The sequence below is a fragment of the Camelus dromedarius genome, chromosome 5 (assembly GCF_036321535.1).
Source record: "Camelus dromedarius isolate mCamDro1 chromosome 5, mCamDro1.pat, whole genome shotgun sequence".
In the NCBI taxonomy this organism is placed as follows: Eukaryota; Metazoa; Chordata; class Mammalia; order Artiodactyla; family Camelidae; genus Camelus; species Camelus dromedarius.
The window spans coordinates 18,968,018-18,985,155 of NC_087440.1; the positions used below are offsets into that span (position 1 = coordinate 18,968,018).

The following is a 17,138-nucleotide window of genomic DNA, read 5'->3' on the forward strand; positions in this document are numbered from 1 at the left end:
CAGCCCCATCTGAGACCTGGCTGGGATGGGAGGGAACAGCTGGGAGGTGCACCTCAAGCCTGGAAATGAGAGACTAAGCCATCCTATAAGACTTTTCCTAGCAAAAACTCAAGACAAAGGAGAGAATCAGATCTTTGTTGGAGTAAAGTAGGAAGCTACAAATGAGTAAACGAAGCTTGGAGGCCCTCAGATGCTCTGGAGTATTCTTTGGGGGGTGGGACTATATTGGAGTTGTAATTTCGTAAGCAGAGACTCAATCGTTTTCGGAGGAAGAGGTGAAAAACAGAAACAGTTGGTTCAGTCATTTGTATGGTTAGTAGGGCTGTCATCTTTTGTAGTACACACTGTCATGTTACAAAAATAATAGTAATTGTGGTGATGTGATGTTTTGGATTTAGACACAGATAGTCCCACAAAGGCACTGGACTAGAAGCCAGAAGACTGAGCTTCTACCCAGCCCAAGGCAGCTCAGGGAAAGCCAATGTCTTATCAAGCACATCTAAGGGATGAGAGTCCTGCCGAGCCCCACAAGGGGTGGATTTCCTTGGCAGAAATGACCCCAGACCACAGAGCCATTAGCTTGGATCCTACAGCTAAGTCTCCCTTGCTAGGATTCCAGGTGTACCCAGCAGTCTTAAATCAAATTAGCTTTCCATGTTGTATTCCTGGCTAAGGTAACTTGCACATCCAGGTAAACTCTTTTATTTCTCTGTAAATTATTGCCATTTTCTTTATATTTTTAAATTTTACATTAAGAAAAATTTCAAACACACAGAAATAGAGGAAATAGTATAATGAATATATATAACATTATAGACTAGATAATGACTAGTATGAAATAATTATTAACCTAGTTAAATCATTTATCAGTATTTTCCCACATTTGCTTCACTTTCCTGCACTTTTAAAAGCTAAAATATTTTAAAGCAAATGCTAGAGCTTAGTCATTTCATCCCCACATACTTCAGTAGGGATCTCTGAAACATATGTAACCTTCTTACATAACCACCATATTCTGCTTAGTATTTATAAGTTTCTGTGATCCAGGTTAATGAGAAATTAATGCATTCTTAGGATGCCAACAAAACCAAGTTTCTGACTCTCAGGCACAGTGACCTCACCTAAGGTGAATGCCTTACCTGAATGACTCTTCTGGTCACCAGGATCTCTCTGTCTGAACGTGACTTTAACGAACTACAACAATCCAGGTCCCTCACTGCTCACATGCACAAGTCTATACACGCGTGTGTACACATGCACACACTGTGCACAGACAAACACACACACAGTAAAATGAAGCACAGTAAAATAGTCAACGTAGAGGGGGGAGTACAGCTCGGTGGCAGAGTGTGTGCTCAGCATGCAGGAGCTCCTGGATTCAATCCCCGGTTCCTCCACTAAAAATAAATAAACAAATAAATAAATCTAATTCCTCCCCCCAATAAATAAGTAAATTAAATAAAGAAAAAAATGGTAAATCTTGTTTAAAAAACCGTCACCATAGCAATTCTGGTAGGGTCTCAAGATAAGTAGGGATGCTACCTATGCAGAGAACACAAAATGCCAAAGTAGCATCTATGCTGGCTTGGAGGAGAGTAAATGAGAACATCAGAGACGTAGGAAAGTACCAGCTTGTTGGGAAGGGAACTAAAAACCGTAAGGTACCACCACCAACAGGAGCAGCATTTCACACCAGAGCAAAATTCTGCTGGCTGCACCTCCTCACTTCTATCTTAGTGTGTAAGACTCTCATTTATCTTTCCCAGTCTTCCCCATCATACCCAGTGACCTCCTCCTGACCCGTGGGTCCCCAGGGCAGTAACTTCATAAAGCCCTTCTTTTTCCCTTCCTTTCTCTCCATCTTCTCCACTTCCACAGCTCCCCAACACATGCCTCTTCTACTAGCTCCCAAACGTCTTAATTTTAAAAAAAATGAGGGATATATTTCTTCTGCCTAAGACATGTTCAGCACATAGCCCAGTATCTGGTTTTTACCTCTGAACGTTTGTGCCCTCCCAGAATTCACAAGTTGGAATCCCAATGCCTGATGTGATGGTGTTAGAAGGAAGGGCCTTTGGGTGGTGATAAGGTCATGAGAGTGGATGAAGGGGATTAGTATTTTTATAAAGGAGAGCCCCCACAGCTCCCTGGCCCCTTCCACCAAGTGACGATACAGCGAGAAAGGGCCAGCTGTGAACTAGGAAGAGGGCCATCGCCAGAGCACAACCATGCTAGTGCCTTGATCTTGGACTTCTCAGCCTCCAGAAGTGTGAGAAGTAAACTTCTCTTGTTTATATGCCACCTGGTCTGTGGTACTTTGTTATAGTATTTATGACATACAACATTTTAACATCTTACATATATAACATTTTATAACTTAACAGCCTGTTAAATATTGGTTGGACAGATGGAGGATGAGTGGTTTGAATGAAAAGGTAATACTTCAAGACCTATGTGAGTTTTGATGGAACTCTAATGTGACATTGAAGGACCATTCGCCAAAATAGGTAACCAGTCATAACAAATGGCTGCTCACCCAGGAGAAGAGAAAAGTGAGAATGTTACACACATACCTTCCCAACCACCATCACCAACCACCAAGCATAAGAAGGGAGAAAAACGTCCGAGTGAAAAGGTGATGGGCACTTGGCGGGGACAAATATTGACCCCATCATTTTCTAATTGTGAGACTCTGAACAAATTACCTTTAAAATTTCATTTATCCCATGTGCAAAATGGGGATAATAGTGTCTTCAATGCACGGTTGTTATAAGGATGAAATTAAATGATGAATGTAAGGTTCCTAGCACTGTGGTGGACAAATACTGGGCTCAAAATACTGTCATTTTTATTACATGATCACATTCATTATCATTAAGAAACTCTGGAGGGAACCTGGGAAGTTATGGCTCACTTGTGAAACAGGCAGGCTAAACACTTACCCAAAATCAACTTCAGAGAAGGATGGCAAGATGGAATATTTAAGGAGAAAACTTGACAAATTAGTATAATTTTTGAGGAGTCACTAGCATGTAGATAAAAGGGAATTGTTTAATGTTATCCACCTTGAGACCTGAAGAAACCTTTACCAGGTTTCCAAAGGAGAAGCAGAAATAAGAGATTGGAATGTTTTGTGTGAGGCAATAAGGAACTGGCTCAGCAGCAAAAACAATGGGTGGGGCCAGCTGATTCCAGCCGGGGGAGGGAACCAGAGGGCCCAAGTGACAGCTCCTGGAAAGGCAGCAGACGAGTGGAGGGCGTGGTCATCACATTTCTGAGTCTGGATTTCTCAAGAGGAAACAGTGCAGTTCTCATCGGGAAGGTGGAGACCTGTGCGCTGGGGGAATCTGGGCAAGCGGTATTCAGACATCAGGCAACCATGGAGCTGACATCCATGAAGAGAAGGGGGGAAGGGGACTAACACTCATCTCACCATGACTGGGGCAAGTCATGACCCAGGCACATTATCTCACTGAAGTCATCACAACCCAATGATTGAAGTTATTACCTCCATTTTACAGAGAAGGAAACTGAGGCTCAAAGAGATCTTGTAATTCATGCCAGTTTGCTCTGCTAGTAAAAGGGGGTGGGGAGGGGCTGTCCCAGACAACAATGCCCCAGACAGTAGGCTGAAGTCTTCCATGGCTCTGGCTCCTCTGTGCAACAAGAGCTTGTTGAATAACTGCTAGTGCCAGGCACAAGGCCAGGTGCAGGAGATACAGCGGCAAGCAAAGATAGAAAGAACCCCCTCTCATGGTGCAGAGTCTAACAAGGGAGTTAGAGGCAGCCATTAGTCAAATAATGCCACTAACGAAAATAAAATGACAAAGTGAGACATTAGCTCATGTAACAAATGGACTCATCCAGACTTGGGGTGCAGTGCATGCCATGGGGAAGAGTGGCTCCAGAGTTTACCTAAAATTAATCAGGTAAAGGAGTGGTGAAGAAAAGCACTCCAAATAAGGCACCTGCACATACAAGGGCTCTGGTCACGGCCTCAGACAATGCAAGTTCAGCGTGGCTTCTGTTCATAGTGATTGAGCCGGGGGTGCGGGGAGGCTGGAGACACAGTCAGATTTCCATTCTGAAAAATCCAATGCAGTTTAACAGGAGCCATTGGGAGGCTTGGGCAGCCCCAAGCAGAGCATGCTGGTGGGTTCTGGGACCCCAGCTGCACCCCACCTACATGAGGACAGTTAGGCTGCCATATTAGTACATCAGGAAGCAGGGATTGATGGACCCAAGTAAAGAGCCTGAATCCTCAAGCATCTATGCTGGGAAGCAGCTCACTGACATGTTTGAGTGATCAGGTGGAACGAGTACGCAGTAAACTCTCTAACAACACTTCTAACTAGCGATGGTTCTAGACCAGGATCAGCAAACTACAGCCGGAGAGCCAAATCCAACCAGCACCTATTTCTGTGCAGTCCACAAGCTAAGAATGTTTTTTCACATTTTTAAATGGTCCAAAAAAAAAATTCAAGAGACAAATATTTTGTGACACGTGAAAGTTACATGAAGTTCGCATTCCCATAAATAAAGTTCTATGGGAACACAGCCATGCTCATTCGTTTACTACCGTCCATGGCTGCTTTCACAACACAGCAGCAGAGCTGGGTAACTGCCACTGACACTAGGGTATCGTTGCAAAGCTAAAATTATGTATCATCTGGCCCTTTATAGAACAAGTTTGCCGATCCTTGGGCTAGTCAGAAGAGCCCATAAATCTGAGCACGTGGTCAGACAACTGACAAATGAGCTTTAGCGAGAACAAGTGCAAAGTAATGCACTTTGGGATAAAAATATCCAAACTATTCATAAAATGAAGACAGGGCTCTGAGCTGTGAGGTCGCAACTCAGAACTAAGCACAATGACAAGGACTAAAGGCAGCTAGAGTAATAGTATGTGAATTTCCTGCCCTAAATTTTAAGAATTAGTACATGATGGATGGCACTAGTGATCTAAAGACTTCACAGGATGGGGGACTGGGGAATGATTTCAGAAAGACAAACTAAAATTCAACTGAGAAGAAAGGCTACATCATTTTGCACTCACTTGAAAGTTACACGGAGATACAGAGATCAACAGTCTGCATGTAATCTAGGGAAATAATCGTGATAAAGATTTAGAATGTGTGGTGTGTATCAGGACTATTGGGGGATGGGTTATCATCTAGAATTCGTCTTACTCAACTTAACAGTTCCAGGGCCTCATTTAATGACTGACATATGATAAGCATTCAAATAATAGTTGTTGAAGAAAAGGGAAGAAGGGAGGAAGGAAACGAGGGAGGGAGGGAGGGAAGAGAGGGGAGAGAGAGAGGGGAGAAAGAGGAGGAAAGAAGGAAGGAGGGAAAATGGGCAGCATCTATAGGGTTTGAAGACTGTATAGGAGTTAGCTAGATGCCTCCTGTTTCCCAGCAGGAAAACAGGAGCACAAGCGGCCAGGAAACAGTATCACATAAAGCTCCCTGTCACCTTTGCTCTAGCTCCAAGGTAACCTGGTATCTCATATCACTGGTCCTGTGAAGGGGACATCCAGGGCAACAGGAGCGTTGTCTCCTCCAGGATCATTAAGTTATTAACCACACAGTGATTCACTCAGTCTCTGGGGAAGGATTACGTACACTCATTTCCCCAGCCTGGTCCTCAGGGGTCGTTTCTATACCTGCAAAGCTACAGAACTGAGCTTGGGACCTTGGTGGCTCTAACAGGGTCACTAGGGGCCTAGCCTGGGTGTGGCTGACCTCCCTTTTGGACACCACTGACCTCTTCCTTTTCAATGTAACGGGAGTCAACGTCCAGAGAGTTTCCTGAGAACACCCAGTCCAGAGTGCTGCAGGGCCCAAAAGGAACAAGGTGTCTTTCTCAGGTAAGATAGTCTCCCCGCCCAGCAAAGACTCAGCCAGGGTTCAGGGACCTGAATAGTCAGGGTTCTGGGATCTATTCTCACCGTGAGGTAAACTCATCCCAGTAAACCCAGCGTCCCATGTCCTGAGAATCCCCTGCAGCCCAAGCAAACCAGGACAGCTGGTCACCTGCCTGACGGCTTCTTCTTTTGCAATAGGCTTGTTGGGGAGGGGAAAGTTCCCTCTCTACCCATCCTGAGTTTGTGTGGCTGGACTAATAATAGAATTGACATAAAACAGATTAACAGGAGAAAAAGACACAAATTTTAACTCATGCATATGGAGGTCCCAGAGAAATGGGCTCTAAGAAGTAACCAAAGCAGGCAGTTTTTATACTTTTTTAGACAAAGAAACGATAAATTTGTAAGGAATTGACAGCACAGAGAAACTTGGGTTCTGGGCACCCAGTTAGTGAAGAATCTAAACCCAGTTTGGGCTTGGGGTAGTGAGTGCAAGCAGTAACGTGGTTTGTTTATATAGGCTTCTCAGCCCCATTCCCTATCTTTGGTGATAAGGGTGTCCCTTCCATCTCCACACACAGGGGGTGCACCTTTCACATGAGAGGTTTATTTCCTGCTTTCAGGGAGACAGAAAGGAGAGTCAGAGTGTCCTTTCTTACACTGGCGATTTCTCAAGTAACTTTAATTCAAAATACGCCTTTGAGGTGGCCTACCCTGGGCCCTAAAAGACCTCTTATACTACTGTTCCCCAACTTCATGGGGACCTGCTCCGGAATTTCTGCTACTTCAAGCCCATCACCTAGAATGTGCAGAGTGGCTCCTTCTGGGTCAGGGGAAGGGACAGCATGGGCTGGGTGGGTCACTGGGGACAGAGGAGACCACAAGACTGAGGAGGAGTGGTTCCCAAGGAACCTCAACTGTTGGAGAATCAGATGGAGGACTCCTGCCTTTTATTGAGTGTCTGTATGTGTTTCTGTATAGATAATGAGGATTAAAAAGTACCTAGTATAGTGGAAAACTTGTGAGATTTACTATGTTTGGAGACAGGGAAGAACCACTAAAGGGAAGGCTGCCTTAAACCCTATTTGTAAGTGAGCAGAACGTGAGTTATTAAAATGTAAATAACAAAGAGGAGAGCCAAACTTTGTTAGTCAGTATAAAACAGCTGTAATAATTACAGTAATTTATATCTAATGACCATGTAGCATAGTGATTACTAGGCATTACTGGGTCGTGTGCATCATACATCAAGATCTTTGTGATTAGGATACTAAATTCTGCTCAGTCATGTGTGTGCTGGTCGCTTAAAATCATTAAAGGTAATTTAGGTTGGCTCAGTCTTGGGTTTTTTGCTTCAGGGAATAGAGAGTTAAATAGCAGGTGAACTTGTTTCATTTAATTCTGGGAGGACCAATACAAAGATGATTTAAAACAAATTAATGCCATCTTTATTTATAAAGGAATTCTGGGAAAAAGTCAAAGCACTTTGTAGATTTTAATCTAATTAATCCTCACAATAACCCTGGGAGGGAATTCTTACACAATGGACTTCATTGTTTAAAGCCACCAGTTGTCAGAGGACACAAAAGAGTCACTTTGTCTGCAGTTGCTTCTCCATCCCAGCTTCATTCATAAACATTATAAAGTTCTTTGAAATAAATCTAGTGTAAATATAAACTGACTACCAGTGTATTATCATCTCCAATCATTATGAGACACACTGATCTCACCAATAAGAATTTCTTAGAAAAGACTTTATACACCAGCTTAAAGAAATAGAAATGTTTGTTAGAGGGGAATTTAAAGTTACAAATGAGCTATCACTAAAATATCTTCATTTATTAATCCACGAGTATCTACAGGGTTCCTGCTCTAAGCACGATGTTAGGTGCTTTGGACACAAACACGGCTTAGGACAGACATAAAGGAATTGTAATGGTGAAAGGTGTGTGGTGGTGATTTGGAGGTCTAAGTGAGTCAAAACACGTTAATAAACCAAGGACAGAGTGTAGCAATCCTAAGTAGGGACAGACACGAGTGGAGGAAAGTTGATGACCAGCATTTGCCTGTATCCTTGCTTTGCATTTTGGTTCAGATGGCATGGTCTTAACAGTTCTCACTAGTAAAGTAAGGGAGGGAATGTTTTCACATGCAAAGTCACCCTGGATTCTTACAGTGTCCCTATGAAATAGGTAGGACACCTATGATTTTCCACTTTCTACAGACAAGAAAATGAGCTCTCTAGCAGTGGTACACTGCTAGAGGTCACAGTGAATGGCTGGCAGAATCAGAAGCATAACCAGGTTCTCCAGTTCTCACACTGCCCTTGTCTCTGATGAAGCACTTCCAAAGTCAGCCTTCCACCCTCATCTTCAAGCTCCCCTAGCCCAGTCGCTGCCTCCAGACCCCAGGACTGGCTTGCTTAGTACTTATACCACCGTCCCAGCGGGGATCTCCTACTCCCTCTCATTTCAGCCACACATGGTTAGAGAAATCCACAGGAAGTTTAATTTCAAAACTAAGAGAAGGCAAAAACAAAAGGAGGATTTATACCATAGAGCAAAGGGAACTATATTCAATATCTTGTAGTAACCTACGGTGAAAAAGAAATAATATGAAAACAAATATATGTATGTTCCTATATGACTGCAGTATTGTGCTGTACACCAGAAATTGACACAACATTGTAAACTGGCTATACTTCAATAAAAATATATATTTAAAAAGAAAAAGCAGGAAAACAATGAATTTGATTGAGTGTAGGTTTTGACTCACAGGTTGGTGACAGGGTAGATGGTCTCCAGGGCCAGGGATCTTCTCTTTGATCCCCTCCCTGTCCAAGAAGGCAACCACCTGTCCTTGGGCAATCTATTTCTGGTCTTTCTTCTCTTTCCCTAGAGGAGAGGTTAAACTGAATCTCCAGCCACTCTGTTACTAGAGTAATCGATAGAAAGAAGAAATCATTACACTCACCATAGTTGGGTCTCACAGCACTAACCCTTGTTGATACACATCCATTAGCTTTCATCCCCTCCTGAAAAAGATGAGGGAACACATTCCAAAAACATCCTATGGGAACCTCCAACAGCCACCTACTCCAATGGAGAAAAGTGTTCTTGGGTTGGGGAATATACAGCATTTGAACTTGTCAACCAAGTAGACGAAGCACCTTTTCCCATATTTCAGTTTTTTTAAACTTTACCACTTTTTTCCCCTTCATTTCTAAGAGGATTTCACAGGATGATGCTGAGGTCTCCAGAGGCTGGCAGATCTCTGGTATATGAAACAGGGATCTCTCCTAGCATGCCCCAAGAAGTCTAGATGCTTTTCTGCAGATCATCCCATTTATGTGCAGAAAGAAACCAAGAGGGGCAGCATAAAGTAATGGTTAAGAGCTTGAGCTCTGAAACCAAAGTGACCTGGAGTTGAGTTCCTGCTGTGTTTGCTAGCTGCACAACTGTGGCCAACTTACTTAACCTCCCTGAGACTCCATGTTTCCATCTACTTAAAAAAGCAGCAATAGCTGACATTGATTGAGCACTGACAATGTTCTAGGAACTTCGTATTTTAAGTTCTACATGCTTTACATGCATTCATCCTCATCATCAACTGACAGGCCCTGTGAAGGCACCATTCTCATCCCCATTTCACAGGTAAGAAACTGAAGCATGAAGAAGTTAAATAGTTCACAGAGATTATATGACACTTAATGGTGAAGCCAGGACTCATATACAAGCAGTCTGACTCCAAGACCTATGCTTTGAATCACTACCTTCTTCAGAGTGATGTTGTAAGGATTAAATGAGCTAAGGTAAATCAGGTCCCTTGCAAAATGCCTGGCACATAAACAAGTCTTAAGTAAATGTTAACTGTAGTATTATTTTTAGCACTGTCATTTGTTCCAAGAGCTATCGGGGCCAGAAAACAGGTTTTGACACAGGATATTTTGTGTCTCTTCCAGTAAACTGCCCCAAGATACGGGTCGTGCAAATGAACTGACAGGCCTCTGCTATTACCTAAACAATCTGTGCATTATGGGTTACCTGGTTAAAAGAAATGCTAAATGGTTGGCAAGACTTGTTCCATTTGCCCACACGAAAAAGCTCTTCATACTACAGCTAGGAAGTATGAAGTCTTTTATAAAAGAATGGCATATTGAGCTAGCAGAATTGCAGGCAGTACTCAGATTATAAATGAGTTATGTTTCAAAAGTTTGTCTATTGTTATAAACTCTGAATACGTACACATAAGGTTGAAAATGGTGGTTACATTCCAAGACTATTCACAGAAGTCTATTTAGTAAGCCCATTTTAAAGTTCAATGATAGAACTCCTGCCACTAGCCTAAGGCAGGCCTAGGAACAAGAGCCCGTGAGATAAAATAATAAGTGTCTTTCCTGGTACAGAGGAAAGATGATATAGAGTATATTAGTTATCTATTGCTGCATAACAAATTACCCCGTAACTTACTGTATTAAAATAATAAACATTTATTACTTCACAGTCTCTGTGTGGGTGATCTGGGAGTGGCTTACCTGGGTGGTTCTGCTCAGGATCTCTCACGAGGTTTCAGTCAGCATTACCCAGGCTGCAGTCACCTGAAGGCTCTCCTGGGGCTGGAGGATCCACTTATAATATGAGTCACTCATCTGGCTGTTGGCAGGAGGCCTCAGTCCCTCATCACACAGGCCTTTCCATGGGTCTGCTTGAGTTCCTCACGATGTGGTAGCTCTGACTTCCCCCAGTACCAGTGATCCAAGAGTGAGAACAAGAAGGCAGCTGCAGTGCCTTTTATGACCTCGTCTTATAAGTCACACACTGATACTTCTGCCATATTCTGTTCATTATGGACCACAAGCTATTCATTAAGAGCAGCCCACATTCAATGGGAGGGGGAATTAAGCTCTACCTACTGATGGGAAGCATATCACAGAATTTAAGGATGTATCTTAAAAGCACCCTGTAGTTTTTGTTGTCCTCTCATTACTCTCCCTAGGTACTTAGCATACAAAAGAGTAAAATTAAATTGGGGTGCAGAACTACATCTTTTCCTGACAAAGTTCACTGTAAATACCCCCCAAAAAATCCATGCTCTTGCCTCATCTTGTTTTGAAAACATCTATCCTCATTCCTTAAATGGAATCTTATGTGCAAAATCTATACTAAAGAGTGACTGCATTCTTGAAATATTTGCTTTATTGATTTCCATCTCTCATTAGTAGAATTTTAGGCAATGTAACAAACTAAAGGTAAAAACAACAAATAAACTATTCCCAAACTGAGTGGATTAAGTTATTTGGGATTAAGGAAGCAACCTTCATGAAACTTCCTCCATTATCCTGGTTATTGAATATTCTGGGTCTAGGGAACTATGGGATCTCTGATCCAGGTTTCCTAACCTGACTCCCAGGGCTCCAGCTCTGCAGGAATATTGTGGGTATTAAAAAGAGAAGGACTGCCCTGGATCCCAAAAGCAGCTGGTGCTCTTGCACCAGAAGCATGCGAAAGATTCTAAAGTGTCATCTGCATTCAGAAGAAAATGATGTTTTCGTATGACATTTTATTTTTTTATAACTTGAAATTTGGTAATTCATGTAGACTGCTGTCAAAACATACACTTACAAACACTGGATAAGTGGGAATTTGCACTACAATTCAACTCCAAGTAGGAGCTAGGGGCTTGACCTATGAGTTCTTCTAAAAGTGTTGGTGTTTTCAATCTTATTTGAGTTTTAACCCCATTTGACATACGATAAAGGCTAATGAATTTAAGGAAATACATATGCTCACAGAACTTTGCATGTAATTTTAAGTCCTCCGAATCTCCTAAAACCCATCCAGAGAATCACCTGAGAAGGGGTTGGTGGGGCTTACTGTCATTTCATTTTGTCATGAAAATTTAGATGTAAATTAGAAGCTACTAAAAACTTAATTCTTTTTATTTCTTTTTAAAAAGAACCAACAGCCAGTATAGAGACCTCTACTAGATTCTCTGGGCTTGGGTTTAATCCATATTGTAAATACCTAGGAGGCAAAAGGAACGTGGCAGTGAGCACACAGAGGACAACATATATTTGCAGGAAAACAATAGTAAATACAAAGCAGGACACGGAACTGCTGACGACCACAAACCTTGCCCTCTACAACTTGACTGTGCAGTGAATTTTGCCAACTTGCCAGAGAAGCAGCAACTCGAGGAGAAAAAAGCTACTCGGTTTCCCACTTCGCAAGAAAGCGCTAGCTCGTTTTCTGCCGAGCATCTGCAACCAAGATCTCAACCCAAGAGCCTCGAGGCCCTCCTTCGCTGCAGCGAACTCCCGGCAGCAACGCCCAGCCCCGTGTGGGCGGGACCGCTGGAATCTACCCACTTAGCCCGAGGACCCCAGCTCCATCCGCTCAAGCCTCCCAGCCTCGGGAAGTGGAAGGGCCGCGTCGGAGGCTGGGGCTTCTCGCGTGAGTGCCCCCTCGGCGGAGGCGGGCAGACGAGGACGCACCCAGGCGCCCGGCGCGGAGCAGGGCGGCGCGGAGCAGGGCGACACGGCGCGCGCCCCTGCCCCGCCCCTCGTGGGCGCCCCAGCCCGGCGCCGCCGGCCTGCGTGTCCTCGCGCCCACCCCTCCCTCGCGCGCCTCGCCCGCGGCCGCTCGGGCGCACGCGCGCGGCCTCGCGCAGGGCGGGGACAGGCGGCGGCTCACGGCGCCCGGCCCCGAACCTGTCAGACCTGGGCAGACGGCCTGGAGCTGCGGGCGCCGCGGGCGCCGCGGGAGCGAGGACGGCCCCGCTCCTCCGCGGTCCCGGGCCGAGCTGTGCGAGGCGGCCCCGCCGAGCCGGCCGAGGGCGGGGAGATGAGCGGCGGCCCCGCGGCTGCGCCCCAGGTAGAGCGCTGCCCCCTTTCGGAGCCCCGGCGCCCCCGCCGCCCGGGGCTTCGGGACTCGCGGGCTCGGTTGGGGCGCCTTTAATCGATAATGTGTTTCGTTTTCCGCAGGATGGGGAGGGACGCGCGGCAGGGCCACCGGGAACTGGCGCTCGGGTGAAGTAGGAGCCGCCGGCCGGCTGCCTGCACCGAGCGGTTCGGCGCCGCGGCCGCTCAGCCTCTGCCATGGCCGGGTCCGGCGCGTGGAAGCGCCTCAAATCTCTGCTGAGGAAGGATGATGCGCCGCTGTTTTTAAATGACACCAGCGCCTTTGACTTCTCTGACGAGGTGGGGGACGAGGGTCTTTCTCGGTTTAACAAACTTCGAGTTGTGGTGGCCGATGACGGTGCTGAAACCCCGGAAAGGCCTGTTAACGGGGCGCACCCGGCCCTCCAGGCCGACGATGATTCCTTGCTGGACCAGGACTTACCTTTGACCAACAGTCAGCTGAGTTTGAAGGTGGACCCCTGTGACAACTGCAGCAAACAGAGAGAGTTGCTGAAGCAGAGAAAGGTGAAAACCAGATTGACCATTGCTGCCGTTCTTTACTTGCTTTTCATGATTGGAGAACTCGTAGGTGAGTTGTGTTGCCAACTCACTTTCCATTTACCTTGCCTGGAGGGTCTTTGTCACTTGATTTGGGGTTTAAACTTTCTTTTCAGGACTTGTTATTTAGCAAGGTACTGATCTGGTGATGTAAAAGGCCACACGGTTCCAAAGTGCAGATCAACCTAGGTACAACATAAACTTCCAGAGATAACTTTGACTTTTTGATCTAGTGCTCCAAACACTGTGTCATCTCCTATAAAACTAGGGACATTATCTCCATTGTATATCATGTAACATCCTCTTTAAAAAATAAATCTGATAAAAGACCAAGTTAATTTTTGCAAAGTTTAAAATAGTAAATGATTCTAAAATTGCAGAATCATGAAATTTTACAGTGTAACCCTTACTGAACACCTGCTCCACCTTTTTTTCCCCCACACACAAGAAATCCAAGGGCCCAAAGGTTAAATAAGCTGTGAGGACTTATTAGGTGGGTAGTTGAAGAGTCCCACGGTCTTTATTTTTTTCCTCTACATTTGACTTAAGTGGTCTTACTATTTCCTTTTGTATTTATAGCCAAGAGATTTGCAAAATTAAATACTACCAGCTAACCTCAAAGTTTTTCATTGGAAGGATTTGAAAGCCAGAGGGCTCCCCCAGGTTTCATGAACTTGGTTTTATCTTTCATTTTTTAAATTATTCAAGTTAATACATTCTTACTATAAAATACATTCATAGTTTAGAGATTAATTTCACAGCCACATTAGTGTAACCGCTAACTTCTCTTCGTGACAATTTACAAGGTGACATTAAAGCAGGGAGATTATTCTCCAGTGTTGTCTCTTAATGATGAACCATGGTGAGAACAGAGGTGACAGTCCAGATTTAAGATGCTGTCTGGAGGTTATGTACAGGAAAATCATATACATTTCCTACTTCATTACGTACCACTCCTCCCCAGTGATCACTTCAGCCATGCTGGCCGCCTTTCTCCCTATGACTCACAAAGCTCTCTTTCTGCCCATAAAGCCTTCATACTGGTCCCTGTACCTCAGTGGCTTTCAAACTTTTTTGACCTCACTATAGTAAGAAATACAGAACATTATGACCCATGTAAACATGCATAATGTACCTATGTATGTGTGTACATCCACCTACAGATAGGTCTAAATATAACTGAAACAAAAGTTTCATTTCATGGGATGTGTTCTACTGTTTTTTACAATTATGGTCTCAGCCCACTTAATTGATTTCATGGTTCACAAGCCTGCAGTTTGAAAAACTGCTTTACATAGACTGCCTTTTCCCAAATCTTCTCTTGGCTGGTTTCTTGTCATTCATGTCTCATCTCAAAAGATACCTCTTAGAGACCTTTCTGACTGCCTAAAGTTAACCTTTCTTCTCCCGTGTTCTCTCCCCAACTTTAAAAGCCTTCAGCTTCTGAGATGACCTTCTTTGCATATTTGCTTATTAGCTTCCACTGAAATATAAGCTGAATTACCAGCACCTAGCACAATGACTAGCACAGAGTAAACACTTAAAAAATTTTTGTTTGGTTTGTTCTTGTTAGAGAATTATAAATGCTTAAGCTGCCTAACTACCTCCTCCCCCCTCAAAAAGAAAAATAAGAAAAAAAAAATGCTTAAGCTATAAAGAAATAAAAGATGAGTGAAGCTGTGACCAGATAAGGCATGGTCTCAGCAGACTAAGATTCAATGATTTGCCCAAATTCACACAGCTCGAATATTGACTCGTTTGACTTAGTGATTCTTGGAGTTAATATTTAATATTTGAAGTTAAAATCACATTAATTAAAATTTCCCCCTTAAAATTAATCTAGAGTTTACACCTATAAAAATTACTAAGATATAACTGTCCTGACTTAAGATTTTTGAAATCTCCTGTTTGGTAAATGATGTTTTGTGAAAGCTACAATAAGTATTTCCTTTTGAACACTAACTTCATTTTCAGATATGAAAATCTTTTGTTAAACAATATAGAGATGTTGGTACTTAGGATAGGCATTAACAATATTATTCAGAATGTTACATTGAGTTAAATTACAGCATTTGTTAAAGTGTGTCAAAAGTTCTTAGAAATAAAGCATCTTATGTAGGAAGTATGGAGTAATTTTTTTAAATGAAATAATTTAAAAATCTGAAGGAGGAGACTTGATTTTGAATCTTGGGTTTGCTCAAAGACCACAGGCAAGGTCTATTCTTCTTTCCATTGAACAATTATTTTTTGAATGCTTAACATATGCCAGGCACTGTGCAGTGGTGCTCTGGATATACAGTGGATAACAAAATTATTATGATCCCTACTATCTAAAACATTTAATCTAATGTTTGAAGGATATTATATCCTTCTGTAATGAAGGACACAAATGTTAAACAAACACGCAAGTAAATTTAAAATGCAGATGGTCTTAAGTGCTGTGAAAAAAAAAGAACAAGATACTATAGGACATAGTAACCAGTAGGATATGGTTTATGTATGAGCCAGGTACAGTTAAACCAAAAAAAGATTAGTAGGAGTTACTCAAGCAAAGGGAATGGAGAAGTTTTCCAAGCAAAGAGAAAGGAAGTTCAAAAGTACTAAAACCTTCAAGTCTTTAAAAGGACCTAAAAAGAAATCCAGTTTGGCCAGAAGATAGCAAGCAGGAGGGCAAGAGGCAAGGGGACCAGATCAGGGAGGTCCTTATAGACCATATTAAATGAGTCTAGTCTTTTAATTCTAAGTACAACTGGGAAGCCAGTGAAGGCTTTTAAGTGGAGATTGACATGATAGGATTTATCTTTTTAAAAGATTACTCTGACTCTTATATGCAGAATGGATTGGAGGGTACGGGAATGGAAGCAAGCAAATTTTTGCAGAAGTCCAGACAAGAAATGACTATGACTTGAACTAGAATGGTTGGAGAAAAATGTATTCATTGAGAAACATTATAGAGATAACAGTGACAAAATTGGCTAATGGTTTGGAGGTGAGAGTTGGTAGGAGAAAAGTATCAGGAATGATTCTGAAATTTCTCACCTAGGCAGCTGAGCGTATGGAAATGTATGTCATTTATGAGGCAGGGAGAAAATACAGAGCAGGATTTTTGGGGGTGTTTTTTTTTTAATTGAAGTATAGTTGATTTACAATGTTGTGTTAGTTTCAGGTGTACCCAAGTGATTCAGTTATACATATACACACGTATTCTTTTTCAGATTCTTTTCCATTATAGGTTATTATAAGAGATTGAATATAGTTCCCTGTGCCATACAGTAGGTCCTTGTTGTTTATCTATTTTATATATAGTAGTGTGTATAAATTAACCCCAAACTTCTAATTTATCCCTCCCCCCCACCTTTCCCCTTTGGTAACCATAGTTTGCCCTCTATTTCTGTGAGTCTATTTCTGGTTTGTAAATAAGTTCATTTGTATCATTTTTTTTTTGGTTCCACATATAAGTGATATCGTATGTTTGTCCTTCTCTATCTAACTTACTTCACTTAATATTATAATCTCTAGGCCTATCCATGTTGCTGCAAATGGCATTATTTTATTCTTTTTTATGGCTGAGTAATGTTTTTTATGGCTGAGGTATATATATACCACATCTTCTTTATCCAGTCATCTATCAATGGACATTTAGATTGCTTCCATTTCTTGGCTATTTTAAGTAGTGCTGCTGTAAGCATTGGGGTGCATGTACCTTTAACAGTTATAGTTTTATCCAGATATATACCCAGGAGTGGGATTGCTGGATCATATGATAACTCTATTTTTAGTTTTTTAAGGAACCTCCTTATTCTCCATAGTGGC

The 17,138-nt window shown here is 42.8% G+C and overlaps 1 protein-coding gene and 1 long non-coding RNA gene across 3 annotated transcripts in view; one reads left to right on the forward strand and one right to left on the reverse strand.

Moving 5' to 3' along the window:
* Positions 1–902: 902 nt before the first annotated feature.
* Positions 903–12,361, reverse strand: LOC116153452 (uncharacterized). The gene is made up of 5 exons (XR_010380858.1): positions 12,001–12,361; positions 10,404–11,892; positions 8,843–8,903; positions 8,645–8,763; positions 903–1,397 (listed from the first exon to the last, which is right to left on the reverse strand). It is a non-coding gene; the product is annotated as an uncharacterized LOC116153452 (long non-coding RNA).
* Positions 12,362–12,568: 207 nt separating this feature from the next.
* The window catches only part of SLC30A4 (solute carrier family 30 member 4), a 30,578-nt gene continuing 26,008 nt past the window's right edge, over positions 12,569–17,138 (forward strand). The window contains exons 1-2 of one of the 2 annotated variants that reach the window (XM_031453131.2): positions 12,569–12,741; positions 12,852–13,356. In XM_031453131.2, the coding sequence (XP_031308991.2) occupies positions 12,966–13,356 (391 nt within the window). In that variant the 5' untranslated portion in view covers positions 12,569–12,741; positions 12,852–12,965. The remainder of the gene's footprint in view (positions 12,742–12,851; positions 13,357–17,138) is intronic. The other variant, XM_031453130.2, reaches the window with a different exon arrangement.